The following is a 13,058-nucleotide window of genomic DNA, read 5'->3' on the forward strand; positions in this document are numbered from 1 at the left end:
CTCTCTCTCTCTCTCTCTCTCTCTCTCTCTCTCTCTCTCGCTCTCTCTCCCCCCCCCCTCCCTCTCTCTCTCTCTCTCTCTCTCTCTCTCTCTCTCTCTCTCTCTCTCTCTCTCTCTCTCGCTCTCTCTCTCTCTCTCTCTCTTCCCCTCTCTCTCTCTAGCCACCATGCAACACTACTGGAAGAAGTAGCAAGTGGGTACAGTTGCAATTAAGGAACCACGCCTTGAGCTTTCTGTTCTCTCCCTGAATAACAGTATTTATACCCGCAGTCCCTGGGGAGCGACAAACCGGCTTAAACAACTGTTGCCTCACTCTCACCCGGCTCTCTCTCTCTCTCTCTCTCTGAAAGTTTGGCTGAAGGATTTGTAAAATATAATTCTATTATCGCGAGAGGAGAGCCAGTTAGTCGTCGACCCCAAGGTGGGCGTCTTGACCAGTAGCGCACAGCAGGCTAGCAGAGGAGAAGCAACGGATCAGTCTGTCCCCTAACCCCGATCTGGAACAAGGGACTGCCTGATCCCACCTACACACCGCAGACATGGAGTATCTGAAGTTGGTTGTTTTATTATGTTTTTCCTGGACACAGTTTATTTCCAATGCCCACTCATCCGACAGCAATCAACAGCCAATTCCAACAGGTAAGCGGGTTAGGCTATTATTCAACTCTTCTGGTCCAATAACCAACACCTTTTTACATAACACTGAAAATAAGTCGTTAGTCTTGTTTTGACACATTTACTGTACTTATTAATAGTTAATAAATGTGCTTATTTTCTAAAATGTTACTTTATTATCTTGTTATCGTGAGTGATGTCTGTCCACTGATCTGCGTTAAGATCTGCTGTATTCAGTAACTACCTCATGGTACCTGAGGAAGCGCAGGTTCACGGTGCCTGCGCCTGGTGCGGGAGAATGAGATGTGGGCTGTGTTCGCGAAGTGGAACATGGTGATGTCAAAATGACACGATAGCGTTCTAGGACTTTCTCTCAAAGGGAAAAGAAACGTCTGCATCTGAGGTTTCTCACATTTCAGCCTTAATGACTGTTCTGGTTTAATTTATAGTGGAGCGCACCTTTTATCTCCCTATAGGAAATGTTGTTGAATCCACATAAAAAATAATCATTTTAGCCTAATATTAAGACAGAGAAAGTTACACTTTATCAGTCTTCTGTAGACGTATTCTGTAGTTACCAACAAACTTTAAACGTTACACCTACCAGTATTAGTTTCAGTGAGCTTGTGTTTTTTTAATTAATCTGTAGACTCACTGGTTTGCTTTAACGCTGCGCTGCAAACTGAATGAGAAGGCCACCCTGTTGGAATTATTAGAATAGTAATAATTAAACTGAATCCTATCTGTATGTGAGTGCACCACAACCTTCTGCCTAGAGGTCTGTACCCTTATGGCACAGGTGGTAGTGCATTTTCCATTTGCCCTACCACCACAGTGATCACTGGTTCAATCCCTACTCCAGCTGCCCAAACTTTAACCCTACCACCACAGTGATCACTGGTTCAATCCCTACTCCAGCTGCCCAAACTTTAACCCTACCACCACAGTGATCACTGGTTCAATCCCTACTCCAGCTGCCCAAACTTTAACCCTACCACCACAGTGATCACTGGTTCAATCCCCACCAGCTGCAACAACCCTAATCTCGTCCATCATCCTGGGGACGAGTACGCCAACCCTGATACCCCCCCCTCACAATAAACCAGGCACCACTCCGTAATAAAGCAATTGTACAGAGAGGGCGTGCTAAAATACTTTTTTAACACGGCTGTGCCGCGGTACGAGGCAGAGCAGAGTACCGTAGATCAGCACAGCCGTGTTAAAAAAAGTTGTTTTGCACAACCTCGAGTGTACAATTGCTTTTATACAATGGGGTTACCAATAAAATTTTAAAAACATTATTTTGATAAATGTATTCACAGGCTACTATTTCATCCCTCAACTAAAATATAGGCCTAGTCCCGACACATCTATGGTTGCTAGCCAAGCCGGCTGGCCGTTCATTCTATCGGGCAGGTTGCCAGAGACACGACCCAGACGTTAAGTATTTTTGTTCTATGTCGTTCCAGTCGTTGGTTCTAAATGTTCCGTTGCCATGCTGGCTGGCAGCGCTCTAATCTCTTGCTAGCTAGCTAGCCAACTACGGCTAACACAGTCAGGTCAAACCGTGCAGCTAGAATAACAGCAAAGTAGCTGCATTTCATTTTGTTTGACCTGTTTTTATTTGTATATATCCATAGAAATGATGCTGATTCATGATTTCGACCTGGCTGAGAAAAGATGTCTCAGTCTCGTCCCGACATGTTAATTGTCAATAGGACAGTGGAGATCGAATTTCAATATTGAAACAATGTTGCAAATGTCGAGAGACAGACAGCAACGTTTGTACAAACCCCCGTTGTTGCAAACCAAACGTTAGGCTACAAGCAAGAGGAAATTATGTCTACATGGTAATTAAGATGCTAATTTATGCTAATTGGAGATCAAGTTAATGAGTTGGCTGGCTGGGCTGATGGGATTTCTCAGATGGAACAGAAAACAAGTACGTTTTTGCATCACGGGCTTACCAGTGCAAAAAAAAAAATCAGATCAGAACTAGAACTATCATAACTAGAACTAGAACTAGAACTAACAACAGTAGTCCCGTGTAGCTCAGTTGGTAGAGCATGGCGTTTGCAACGCCAGGGTTGTGGGTTCGTTTCCCACGGTGGGCCAGTATGAAAAAAAACGAATTGGAAAAAAAATGTATGCACTCACTAACTGTAAGTCGCTCTGGATAAGAGCGTCTGCTAAATGACTAAAATGTAACAGAACTAGAACTATCAGCACTAGAAAGTATGTATGGCTTAGAACGCATCTCAACCAATCGCAATGCTTGTTTTGACCGTTTTAGAATGAGTCCTATAGAACATGGAACCCAGTACAACCTTCTACATGCAGAAGTTGGGACCCCACAGCTCAGCTCTTCAGAGTGAAGCTGGGATATATTTAGCTACACTAGACTAAAGGAAACCTCCCCAGAAGGGTTATACCTTTATGCACTTGTCTGAAAACTCCTTTTTGTCAGTAAACATGCAATTGTCACTAAATTGCTCTGTCAATTACTCTGGAATAATTTCAGTAAAACACAAGTGCTTAGGAACACCGGGCAGCTTGTGAAAGCTCAGAAGCCAACTGGAGCCAAATGTGTTGTGAGACTCTGTATGTTTGGATGTAGACCAGTGTTACTACTTAACAAAACAGTGTTGTGGTGTTGTGAGGTCTAGGGAAACTACAGCCCCCAGAAGCCCTTTCTCTCTCTCACACGCAGTCACACTACACCATCTATGTCGTAGCCCTTCCCCCTCTGCTTATAGTTTTTTTTGGGGGGGATGGGTGTGGGGGGGTGGGGGCACTTTCACAAGCCAGCTACACTGCAGAAAAATGCATCTCTCTGAAAAATGCTTTCAGTTGGTATATTTTATTACATTGGACATGATGCAATCATTGTCTTTGGTAGTAGTGGGGCTTAGTGGTTAAGAGCGTTGTGCCAGTAACCGAAAGGTCGCTGGTTCTAATCCCCGAGCCGACTAGGTGAAAAATCTGTCGATGTGCCCTTGAGCAAGGCACTTAACCCTAATTGCTCCTGTAAGTCGCTCTGGATAAGAGCGTCTGATAAATGACTAAAACAAATTAAAATACAAATAATAATAGTAGCAGCTAGCCAAGGGCTGGGGATCAAAATAAGAATAGAAGCCTTTCACTGCCACTTTTATATTTGTCCACATCTTTCAATGGAATGGATTAAATCTGTCTGTAAACGCTGCGTGTGACAGGATAAGCATCTAACTGTTCACAGTTCTGGAAACACTGAACTGGGCCAGGGAAACACTAATTTAAGTCTTCCCACTCTGAAACGTTTAACGTGTGGTTCACGTCTCCACATCACACTGCCGCTGTCACTATTTAAAGATGGCTTTTTTGAAGGAATTAAAAACCTTATGAGCCTCGATCAACACTTGGCTGCAAACGATGGCGAAGCTGAATGGGCTCATTTGATATTTAAACTTTCAACAAAGCTGAATGGGCTCATTTGATATTTAAACTTTCAACAAAGCTGAATGGGCTCATTTGATATTTAAACTTTCAACAACAAAGAAAGGGCCTGGTGTGTGTGTGGACATGTTTAACTTTTTACTGCAGTGGACTAAATCAAGGTCACACAGAGTGATTCTTGGTAGTCTTAAACAAATCTACTTTTAAACAAAAGTATACCCCTCACACACATGGTTATGGGCTTAAAAAAAGAAGACACCTGTACCATGTCAGATATAGAGTTGAAATGTATTCCATTTTTAGTTTTCCTCCAAATATTACACTTTATAAACATCACAGAAGAATTAAGATTTTTTTTTAAAATAATCGTCAATAATATTAATAATATTCCACCCATGAGGCCAAAGAGGTCATTGACTGCAACAAAGGGATTGGATCCCCACGGCACCGGAAGACCCATTTAACCCACAACCCAGGTTACCCTGACCCCACAAGAATAGTAAACGGAAAACAATTATACCAACTGGGGACGTTTTGCCGGTCCCCACAAGGGTTCGGGTTTAGGGTTTGGGAAAATAGGATTCTGAATGGGAATCAATTGTGTGTCCCCTCAAGGTTAGACTGTGTGTTTGTGTGTGTGTGCGTGCCTGTGTGTGTGTGTGCGTGTGTGCGTGCCTGTGTGTGTGTGCGTGAGAGAGATCTGGCTCTGTACTTTACCCTGGCTCTGACGCCATGTCTCAGCCTCTGTCCTACGGGAGGATGACCCATAGAGAATTTTCTGGAGTGGGTGGATGACAAACCGAGAGAGAGAGGGAGGGAGAGAGAGAGGGAGGGAGAGAGAGAGGGAGGGAGAGAGAGAGAGAGGGAGAGAGAGAGAGAGGGAGGGAGAGAGAGAGAGAGAGAGAGAGAGAGAGAGAGGGAGGGAGGGAGGGAGGGAGAGAGAGAGGGAGGGAGGGAGGGAGGGAGAGAGAGAGAGAGGGAGAGAGAGAGGGAGGGAGGGAGAGAGAGAGGGAGAGAGAGAGGGAGGGAGGGAGAGAGGGATGATGAGGTGTGTGTGCGTGTGGGGGGGGGCATCTTGTGTTGAAATTCAACCACAGAGTAAATTGAGTTTGCTTTTCTCTTAAACGTGCTCAGCAACGTCGACTGGTAGACCATAAAGCTCCAGCGTTTAAATCTGGGAAAGCACACACCTGACCATAATAGGTTTAAATGTAGCTGCTTAACTTTAATTGCTGTGAGTTCTGGGTGTGTGTTTACCTTTAATGATTGGACCAGACTATAGCAACTGCTAGCTTCTAGAAGCTTCTCTGTGAAACTCCTTCCCATTGGTTAAGATGACGAAGTGGAAAGGAGACCCTTAGGTCTGGTGTCTTTTCATCACTGAAGCGTTAATTGTGACAGTTTGTTTGTAATCCAGTTTTAGCATTCCAGTAAAGGCTGGAACGTGTCTCGGTGTAGATGCCTGTGGGTCGTCGGGTTAGTAAGCCGTCGGTCTCTGTCCAGTAAAGGCTGGAACGTGTCTCGGTGTAGATGCCTGCGGGTCGTCGGGTTAGTAAGCCGTCGGTCTCTGTCCAGTAAAGGCTGGAACGTGTCTCGGTGTAGATGCCTGTGGGTCGTCGGGTTAGTAAGCTGTCGGTCTCTGTCCAGTAAAGGCTGGAACGTGTCTCGGTGTAGATGCCTGCGGGTCGTCGGGTTAGTAAGCCGTCAGTCTCTGTCCAGTAAAGGCTGGAACGTGTCTCGGTGTAGATGCCTGTGGGTCGTCGGGTTAGTAAGCCGTCGGTCTCTGTCCAGTAAAGGCTGGAACGTGTCTCGGTGTAGATGCCTCGCGGGTGCGTCGGGTTAGTAAGCCGTCGGTCTCTGTCCAGTAAAGGCTGGAACGTGTCTCGGTGTAGATGCCTGCGGGTCGTCGGGTTAGTAAGCCGTCGGTCTCTGTCCAGTAAAGGCTGGAACGTGTCTCGGTGTAGATGCCTGCGGGTCGTCGGGTTAGTAAGCCGTCGGTCTCTGTCCAGTAAAGGCTGGAACGTGTCTCGGTGTAGATGCCTGTGGGTCGTCGCCTGCGGGTCGTCGGGTTAGTAAGCCGTCGGTCTCTGTCCAGTAAAGGCTGGAACGTGTCTCGGTGTAGATGCCTGCGGGTCGTCGGGTTAGTAAGCCGTCGGTCTCTGTCCAGTAAAGGCTGGAACGTGTCTCGGTGTAGATGCCTGTGGGTCGTCGCCTGCGGGTCGTCGGGTTAGTAAGCCGTCGGTCTCTGTCCAGTAAAGGCTGGAACGTGTCTCGGTGTAGATGCCTGCGGGTGCGTCGGGTTAGTAAGCCGTCGGTCTCTGTCCAGTAAAGGCTGGAACGTGTCTCGGTGTAGATGCCTGCGGGTCGTCGGGTTAGTAAGCCGTCGGTCTCTGTCCAGTAAAGGCTGGAACGTGTCTCGGTGTAGATGCCTGCGGGGTCGTCGGGTTAGTAAGCCGTCGGTCTCTGTCCAGTAAAGGCTGGAACGTGTCTCGGTGTAGATGCCTGTGGGTCGTCGCCTCGCGGGTCGTCGGGTTAGTAAGCCGTCGGTCTCTGTCCAGTAAAGGCTGGAACGTGTCTCGGTGTAGATGCCTGCGGGTCGTCGGGTTAGTAAGCCGTCGGTCTCTGTCCAGTAAAGGCTGGAACGTGTCTCGGTGTAGATGCCTGTGGGTCGTCGCCTGCGGGTCGTCGGGTTAGTAAGCCGTCGGTCTCTGTCCAGTAAAGGCTGGAACGTCTCTCGGTGTAGATGCCTGCGGGTCGTCGGGTTAGTAAGCCGTCGGTCTCTGTCCAGTAAAGGCTGGAACGTGTCTCGGTGTAGATGCCTGTGGGTCGTCGCCTGCGGGTCGTCGGGTTAGTAAGCCGTCGGTCTCTGTCCAGTAAAGGCTGGAACGTGTCTCGGTGTAGATGCCTGTGGGTCGTCGCCTGCGGGTCGTCGGGTTAGTAAGCCGTCGGTCTCTGTCCAGTAAAGGCTGGAACGTGTCTCGGTGTAGATGCCTGTGGGTCGTCGGGTTAGTAAGCTGTCGGTCTCTGTCCAGTAAAGGCTGGAACGTGTCTCGGTGTAGATGCCTGTGGGTCGTCGGGTTAGTAAGCTGTCGGTCTCTGAGCTCTGGCTTTCCTCAACCGTCACACAGGAAGGCTGAGAGGCAGACTAAACTCTGTACCATGTCTGTGTCCTAAAACCATATGTGGCCCTGGTCAAAAGTAGTGCACTACATAGGGAACAGGGTGCCATTTGGGACGTAAGCCTCTGTGACATCATGAGGCCCTTCTATGAACACTTTCTCACAGAGGAAAAGGGAAACTCCACCTTAGATCCACCCATACATTCTATGGTATGTAATGACTGGGCTGTTATGTTATGTTATGCTGTCATGGTGCTAGTAAACCTAGCTGGCAGGCCGAGTCTATACTTGGTTTTCTTGGAACATTGTCACATGTCACCTCAACCAAGCATCCTTCTCTGTAAACACGTGTTTGGCCTTCTGTTTTTCTTCTTGGTGTTAGTTGTGTTTGTGGCATTCTTCTGTCAACCAATCAAATATAATATGATTAACTAGCAGGGCATTCCCATGGCCCCAAAGCCAAGTGGCAAACACATTGCCTTAAATGACAGATGGCAAGATGGCATCGCGTTTCAGTGGTGAGACCCGATCCGGGACCCGAGTCTACATCCAGAATTCTAAATAATGTCACGGATCTGGGTCGGATCTGATATGATTGTCTCGGGTATGTGTCATTTTAACTGACTTGTCCGGACTGTATATTAACTTTCCTGTTGCACTTTACCCCTACCTATGCTTTTTATTTAGGATTTCTGAAAAAAATTTTTTTGGTATTCTTTCTTAAAATTGCATTGTTGGTTAAGGGCTTGTAAGGAAGCGTTTCACTGTAAGGTCTACACCTGTTGTATTCGGCGCATGTGACAAATACAATTTGATTTGAGTTCATAGCAACATCAATTATCTCGTACCCCCTGCACATCGATTCAGTACTGATACTCCCTGTATATAGCCATGTTATTATCTGGTACCCCCTGCACATCGATTCAGTACTGATACTCCCTGTATATAGCCATGTTATTTTTACTCATTATTTATATGCCTTATTCACTGTGTATTTTATTCCTCGTGTATTTAAATGTTTTTATTTAATTTTGTATCTTATCTTTAACTCTGCATTGTTTGGAAAAAGGACCTGTAAGTAAACATTTTGCTTTTAGCCTACTGCTGTTTTCTACAAAGCATATGACACATCAAATTTGATTTGAGTGAAAGCAGATGAGGGGGAGCAGCTGATCATTACCACGGATCTCATTGGCTGACTCCTATATGTGATCTCTTAAACAGAAACGGGCCTCTAGCGTCTTTTCGATAAGCTGTCTCTGTAATATACAACGGATAATTATAACACCTCGATGTTGACGGTGTCTGCAACTTGCTGTGACAATCACTTTTTTTTATTTTTCTCCATCTGTAGCACCAAAGACAGTGGTAGAGGGAGAGCTAGAGAGTGAGAGGACCACTGAAGGCCAGTGAAGTATGTTATCAATGGCAAGGATGTAGAAAAAAAAAATACAATATTAAAATAACTCAGATAGCACATAATGTTCTGAGAACAATATGTTTCTTAGAGCTTGGTGAGAGCGTGGTTGTCCTATGGTTATTTTGCATTAAAACCTTCCCGCAACTTTCTGTGAATGGTGCAGGATAGTTGATTGGCTATGTAACATTCTCAGCACATTTAAGGAACTTGAGTTTTTTTGTATTTATTTTTTTACTTTTCTTGGTATTTTATTTCTTTAACAGAAGGTTTTCCTAAAAGTTTAAACATGATTACATTTAATTGTTCTAGGAACCAACTGGTTTGAAATTGAGAATGTTCAAAAATTGTTCCAATAATGTTAAACAATATTCTTCTGTGGGAATTTCAGTACTTCAGCAAAACGCAGCATCGTATGATGCAAAATGCATCATACGGGGTGGATTGCGGTATTTTGAAAGTTACATATCTTGAAAACTTGATTGCTGACTAGCAAAACATTTTGGGACTATGTCAACAATGGACTGATGAAACAAATGCCAGAAGATCGTTTTTGGGTGGAGTTTTCCTTTAAAGGTTAATCTGAGGCATTTGTGGTTACAGAAGTAATCAAAAGTCACTCTCTATTAGTATCAGTCGTGACATAATAGTTAACAGAGGAAGCAACAGGTTACCAGAAACCAACAGTAAGGCAGACTATAATCATCTCAGGCTGCTGTGCACATTTTACGTTTTACATTTACGTCATTTAGCAGACGCTCTTATCCATAGCGACTTACAAATTGGTGCATTCACCTTATAGCCAGTGGGATAACCACTTTACAATATGTATTTTTTTTTTTTTTGGGGGGTAAGGGGGGGTTGAAGGAATACTTTATCCTATCCCAGGTATTCCTTAAAGAGAAGGAAGGAGAAGGAATTCATGATAGTCTTGATGGAAAGCGTTTGGCAAAGCTGTTTCATTAGCAAACAAACAAACATGAGGGTAAAATAGAAAATATTCCCAACAGGCAGCCTTAGCAACAGAGTAACCATGAATTAAAATAACATCCCGAGATGAGGAGGGGAGACGCATCAATGTTTTACCCGGGGGAGGGAGACTAGCCGGGGGAGGGAGGTTAGCCGGGGGAGGGAGACTAGCCGGGGGAGGGAGACTAGCCGGGGGAGGGAGACTAGCCGGGGGAGGGAGACTAGCCGGGGGAGGGAGACTAGCCGGGGGAGGGAGACTAGCCGGGGGAGGGAGACTAGCCGGGGGAGGGAGACTAGCCGGGGAGGGAGACTTGCCGGGGGAGGGAGACTACCCGGGGGAGGGAGACTAGCCGGGGGAGGGAGACTAGCCGGGGGAGGGAGACTAGCCGGGGAGGGAGACTAGCCGGGGAGGGAGACTACCGGGGAGGGAGACTAGCCGGGGGACGGAGACTAGCCGGGGGAGGGAGACTAGCCGGGGTAGGGAGACTATCCGGGGGAGGGAGACTACCCGGGGGAGGGAGACTAGCCCGAGAAGTGGGTTGGGATGCAAGGTGGCGGATATAACAAGAGGATTGCACTCCTGGGGTTCAGGGGTAGAAGGAGGGTAAACAGGAGATGTAGCCCTGCTGCCGAGGTATCCGAGCCTGGGGATCAGGGTCGAGAAAGGCCCCTAGCACTCTGGTGTGTCAACGATGAGACACAGAAGAACAGTACAGCTGGACCACGCCGACTCAGCAGAGAAACTTCTTCTTAGAGACACCAGGAATCTGAGGCACTTGGCAGCGGAGAGTCAGCCAGAGTAGAATCAGTATAGAGATACTGAGGCCCAGGGGAGCTGGATGGCGAACGCTCTGCGGAGAAGCATCAAAGAATCCACGAGAGTCACCAGTGATCACGCAGGAAGACATCTCAGGTCCAGAGGGACAGATTAGCTGAGACACTGTAGGCCCGGGGAGACAGGCGAAAATCTACATTGTCTGTAATTTTTTTTATATATATAGCCTAGATGTTAAAGCTGGACTTCAATGGGTCCAAACAACAATTGTAAATAAGACACAGGTAGGATATAGACTGTAGGGGAAAACATCAAACACGGACAGGTCACGGACAGGTCATCATGCAACGCTACGCCATCTTGTATTAGCTTAATGTCCACGTGTTCTATCTGTGCTTGGAGTTCAAAGAAGTGAACCCAAAATAATTGACCAGTGTTACTAAAAGTCTCATTGAAACATTCAGTGCAAGTTTTAAGGAAGTTATTCAAAAAACATCCAAATAACCTATAATTTCCGTCCTCGGGGCGTTAATAAAACCTCCCAGGAAAACTTTCAAGGAACCAGAGTAAAACCAAATGTGCTAGCTGGGAAGGCACTGAGGCGACTGAGTCAGTTTTTTGATGTGGAGAGAAAGCAACTGTCTAAGTTGACAAGTAGCCGTGGTTTGGATTACGACAGCTGCAGCAGCTGTTCCATTGACTGATGAAATGACAACCATTCACTTTTGAAGTGAAGTGATGTTGTCTTTCAGTTTTCCCCAGTTACGTGGATCCCAGCAGGGTTTTAATGTCTACCACATATGGACCATCTGACCCACCCAATAGGTTCTGTTGCCCTGGTCTCACCATGGTATTTTTCCCTTAACTATTAGCCTGACAGCTATTAGTCCTAACGTTGCTATGGTAACACAGGTCTGTGACCCACACAGGAATGACGACCATAATTGTCATCATTACGCCTGACAGGAAACACCGCATGACATCGTTGGATGTTCCTTCTCTTTTTCCACCTCGTAAAAAAATAAAATAATTAAGCTCTGGGAAAAATAAATGAGAGACTGGTTTGGTTTGGGTCTCGGGCAGCTGATGGTTAGACTGCAGAGACTCAGAAGTTGTAGCCTGGGCAGATGGTGATGTCATGCTGCATTCTATGGTTGAGGTCTTTATGGGTTGGACCACAGCCCCCTCCGCGGTCCCAGCCCAGCCTGCCCGTGTTGTACTACAAGGTCCCGTGGATTATGGCACAGGTCTGTTTTACACATCATGGAAGGAAGCTTTCGAGGCCCACAACAAAGAGTTCTATTTTAGTTGTGAACAGCTAAAATAATGTCTGACTAACAATCTCCCATCATGCAATCATTCGTTTCCTCTGAATGGTGTGTTCCGACCGAGCCCAGCCCTCAATTAGATGTTACTGCTGGGGCTGTAAGTGAGAACATGTGGAGCCCTCATTCACCTACTAGGTACAGACTGGCTGACTGACTGACTGGCTGGCTGGCTGACTGGCTGGCTGGTTGACTGACTGGCTGACTGACTGACTGGCTGACTGGCTGACTGGCTGACTGACTGACTGGCTGACTGACTGGCTGACTGGCTGACTGACTGGCTGGCTGACTGGCTGGCTGGCTGACTGACTGGCTGACTGGCTGACTGACTGGCTGACTGGCTGACTGGCTGACTGGCTGACTGACTGACTGGCTGACTGACTGGCTGACTGGCTGGCTGGCTGACTGGCTGGCTGACTGACTGGCTGGCTGACTGGCTGGCTGACTGGCTGGCTGACTGTCTGACTGACTGGCTGACTGACTGGCTGACTGGCTGACTGACTGACTGGCTGACTGGCTGACTGACTGGTCTGACTGACTGGTCTGTCTGACTGACTGACTGGCTGGCTGACTGGCTGGCTGACTGGCTGGCTGGCTGACTGGCTGGCTGACTGGCTGGCTGGCTGACTGGCTGGCTGACCGACTGGTCTGACTGACTGACTGGCTGGCTGACCGACTGGACCGACTGGCTGACTGACCGACTGGCTGGCTGACTGACTGGCTGGCTGGCTGGCTGGCTGGCTGGCTGGCTGGCTGACTGGCTGGCTGGCTGACTGGCTGGCTGGCTGACCGACTGACTAACAGACTGACTGGCTGGCTGACCAACTGGTCTTACTGACTGGCTGGCTGACCAACTGGTCTTACTGACTGGCTGGCTGACTGGCTGGCTGGCTGGCTGGCTGGCTGGCTGACTGACTGGCTGGCTGGCTGACCGACTGACTAACAGACTGACTGGCTGGCTGACCGACTAACAGACTGACCGACTGGCTGGCTGGCTGGCTGGCTGGCTGACTGACTGACTGACTGGCTGGCTGACCGACTAACAGACTGACCGACTGGTCTGTCTGACTGGTCTGTCTGACTGGCTGGCTGGCTGGCTGACTGTAAAAAGTATGTGGACACCTGTTCGTCGAACATCTCATTCCAAAATCATGGGCATTAATATAGACTTTGTGCACCCTTTCGTCTGGGAAGGCTTTCCACATTAATATGGACTAACAGCCTCCACTCGTCTGGGAAGGCTTTCCACATTAATATGGAGTTGGTCCCCCTTTGCTGCTATAACAGCCTCCACTCTTCTGGGAAGGCTTTCCACTAGATGTTGGAACAAGGCTTTCCACTAGATGTTGGAACAAGGCTTTCCACTAGATGTTGGAACATTGCTCTAGGGACTTGCTTCCATT

The 13,058-nt window shown here is 47.5% G+C and overlaps 1 protein-coding gene across 2 annotated transcripts in view; it reads left to right on the plus strand.

Annotated features, from left to right (window-relative positions):
* The first annotated feature begins 304 nt into the window (after positions 1 to 304).
* LOC121555611 (procollagen-lysine,2-oxoglutarate 5-dioxygenase 2-like) overlaps positions 305 to 13,058 on the plus strand; it is a 116,870-nt gene continuing 104,116 nt past the window's right edge. Inside the window, exon 1 of one of the 2 annotated variants that reach the window (XM_045212649.1) lies at positions 305 to 639. In XM_045212649.1, the coding sequence (XP_045068584.1) occupies positions 540 to 639 (100 nt within the window). In that variant the 5' untranslated portion in view covers positions 305 to 539. The remainder of the gene's footprint in view (positions 640 to 13,058) is intronic. The other variant, XM_041869441.2, reaches the window with a different exon arrangement.

This window comes from Coregonus clupeaformis, unplaced genomic scaffold (assembly GCF_020615455.1).
Source record: "Coregonus clupeaformis isolate EN_2021a unplaced genomic scaffold, ASM2061545v1 scaf0036, whole genome shotgun sequence".
Taxonomy (NCBI): domain Eukaryota; kingdom Metazoa; phylum Chordata; class Actinopteri; order Salmoniformes; family Salmonidae; genus Coregonus; species Coregonus clupeaformis.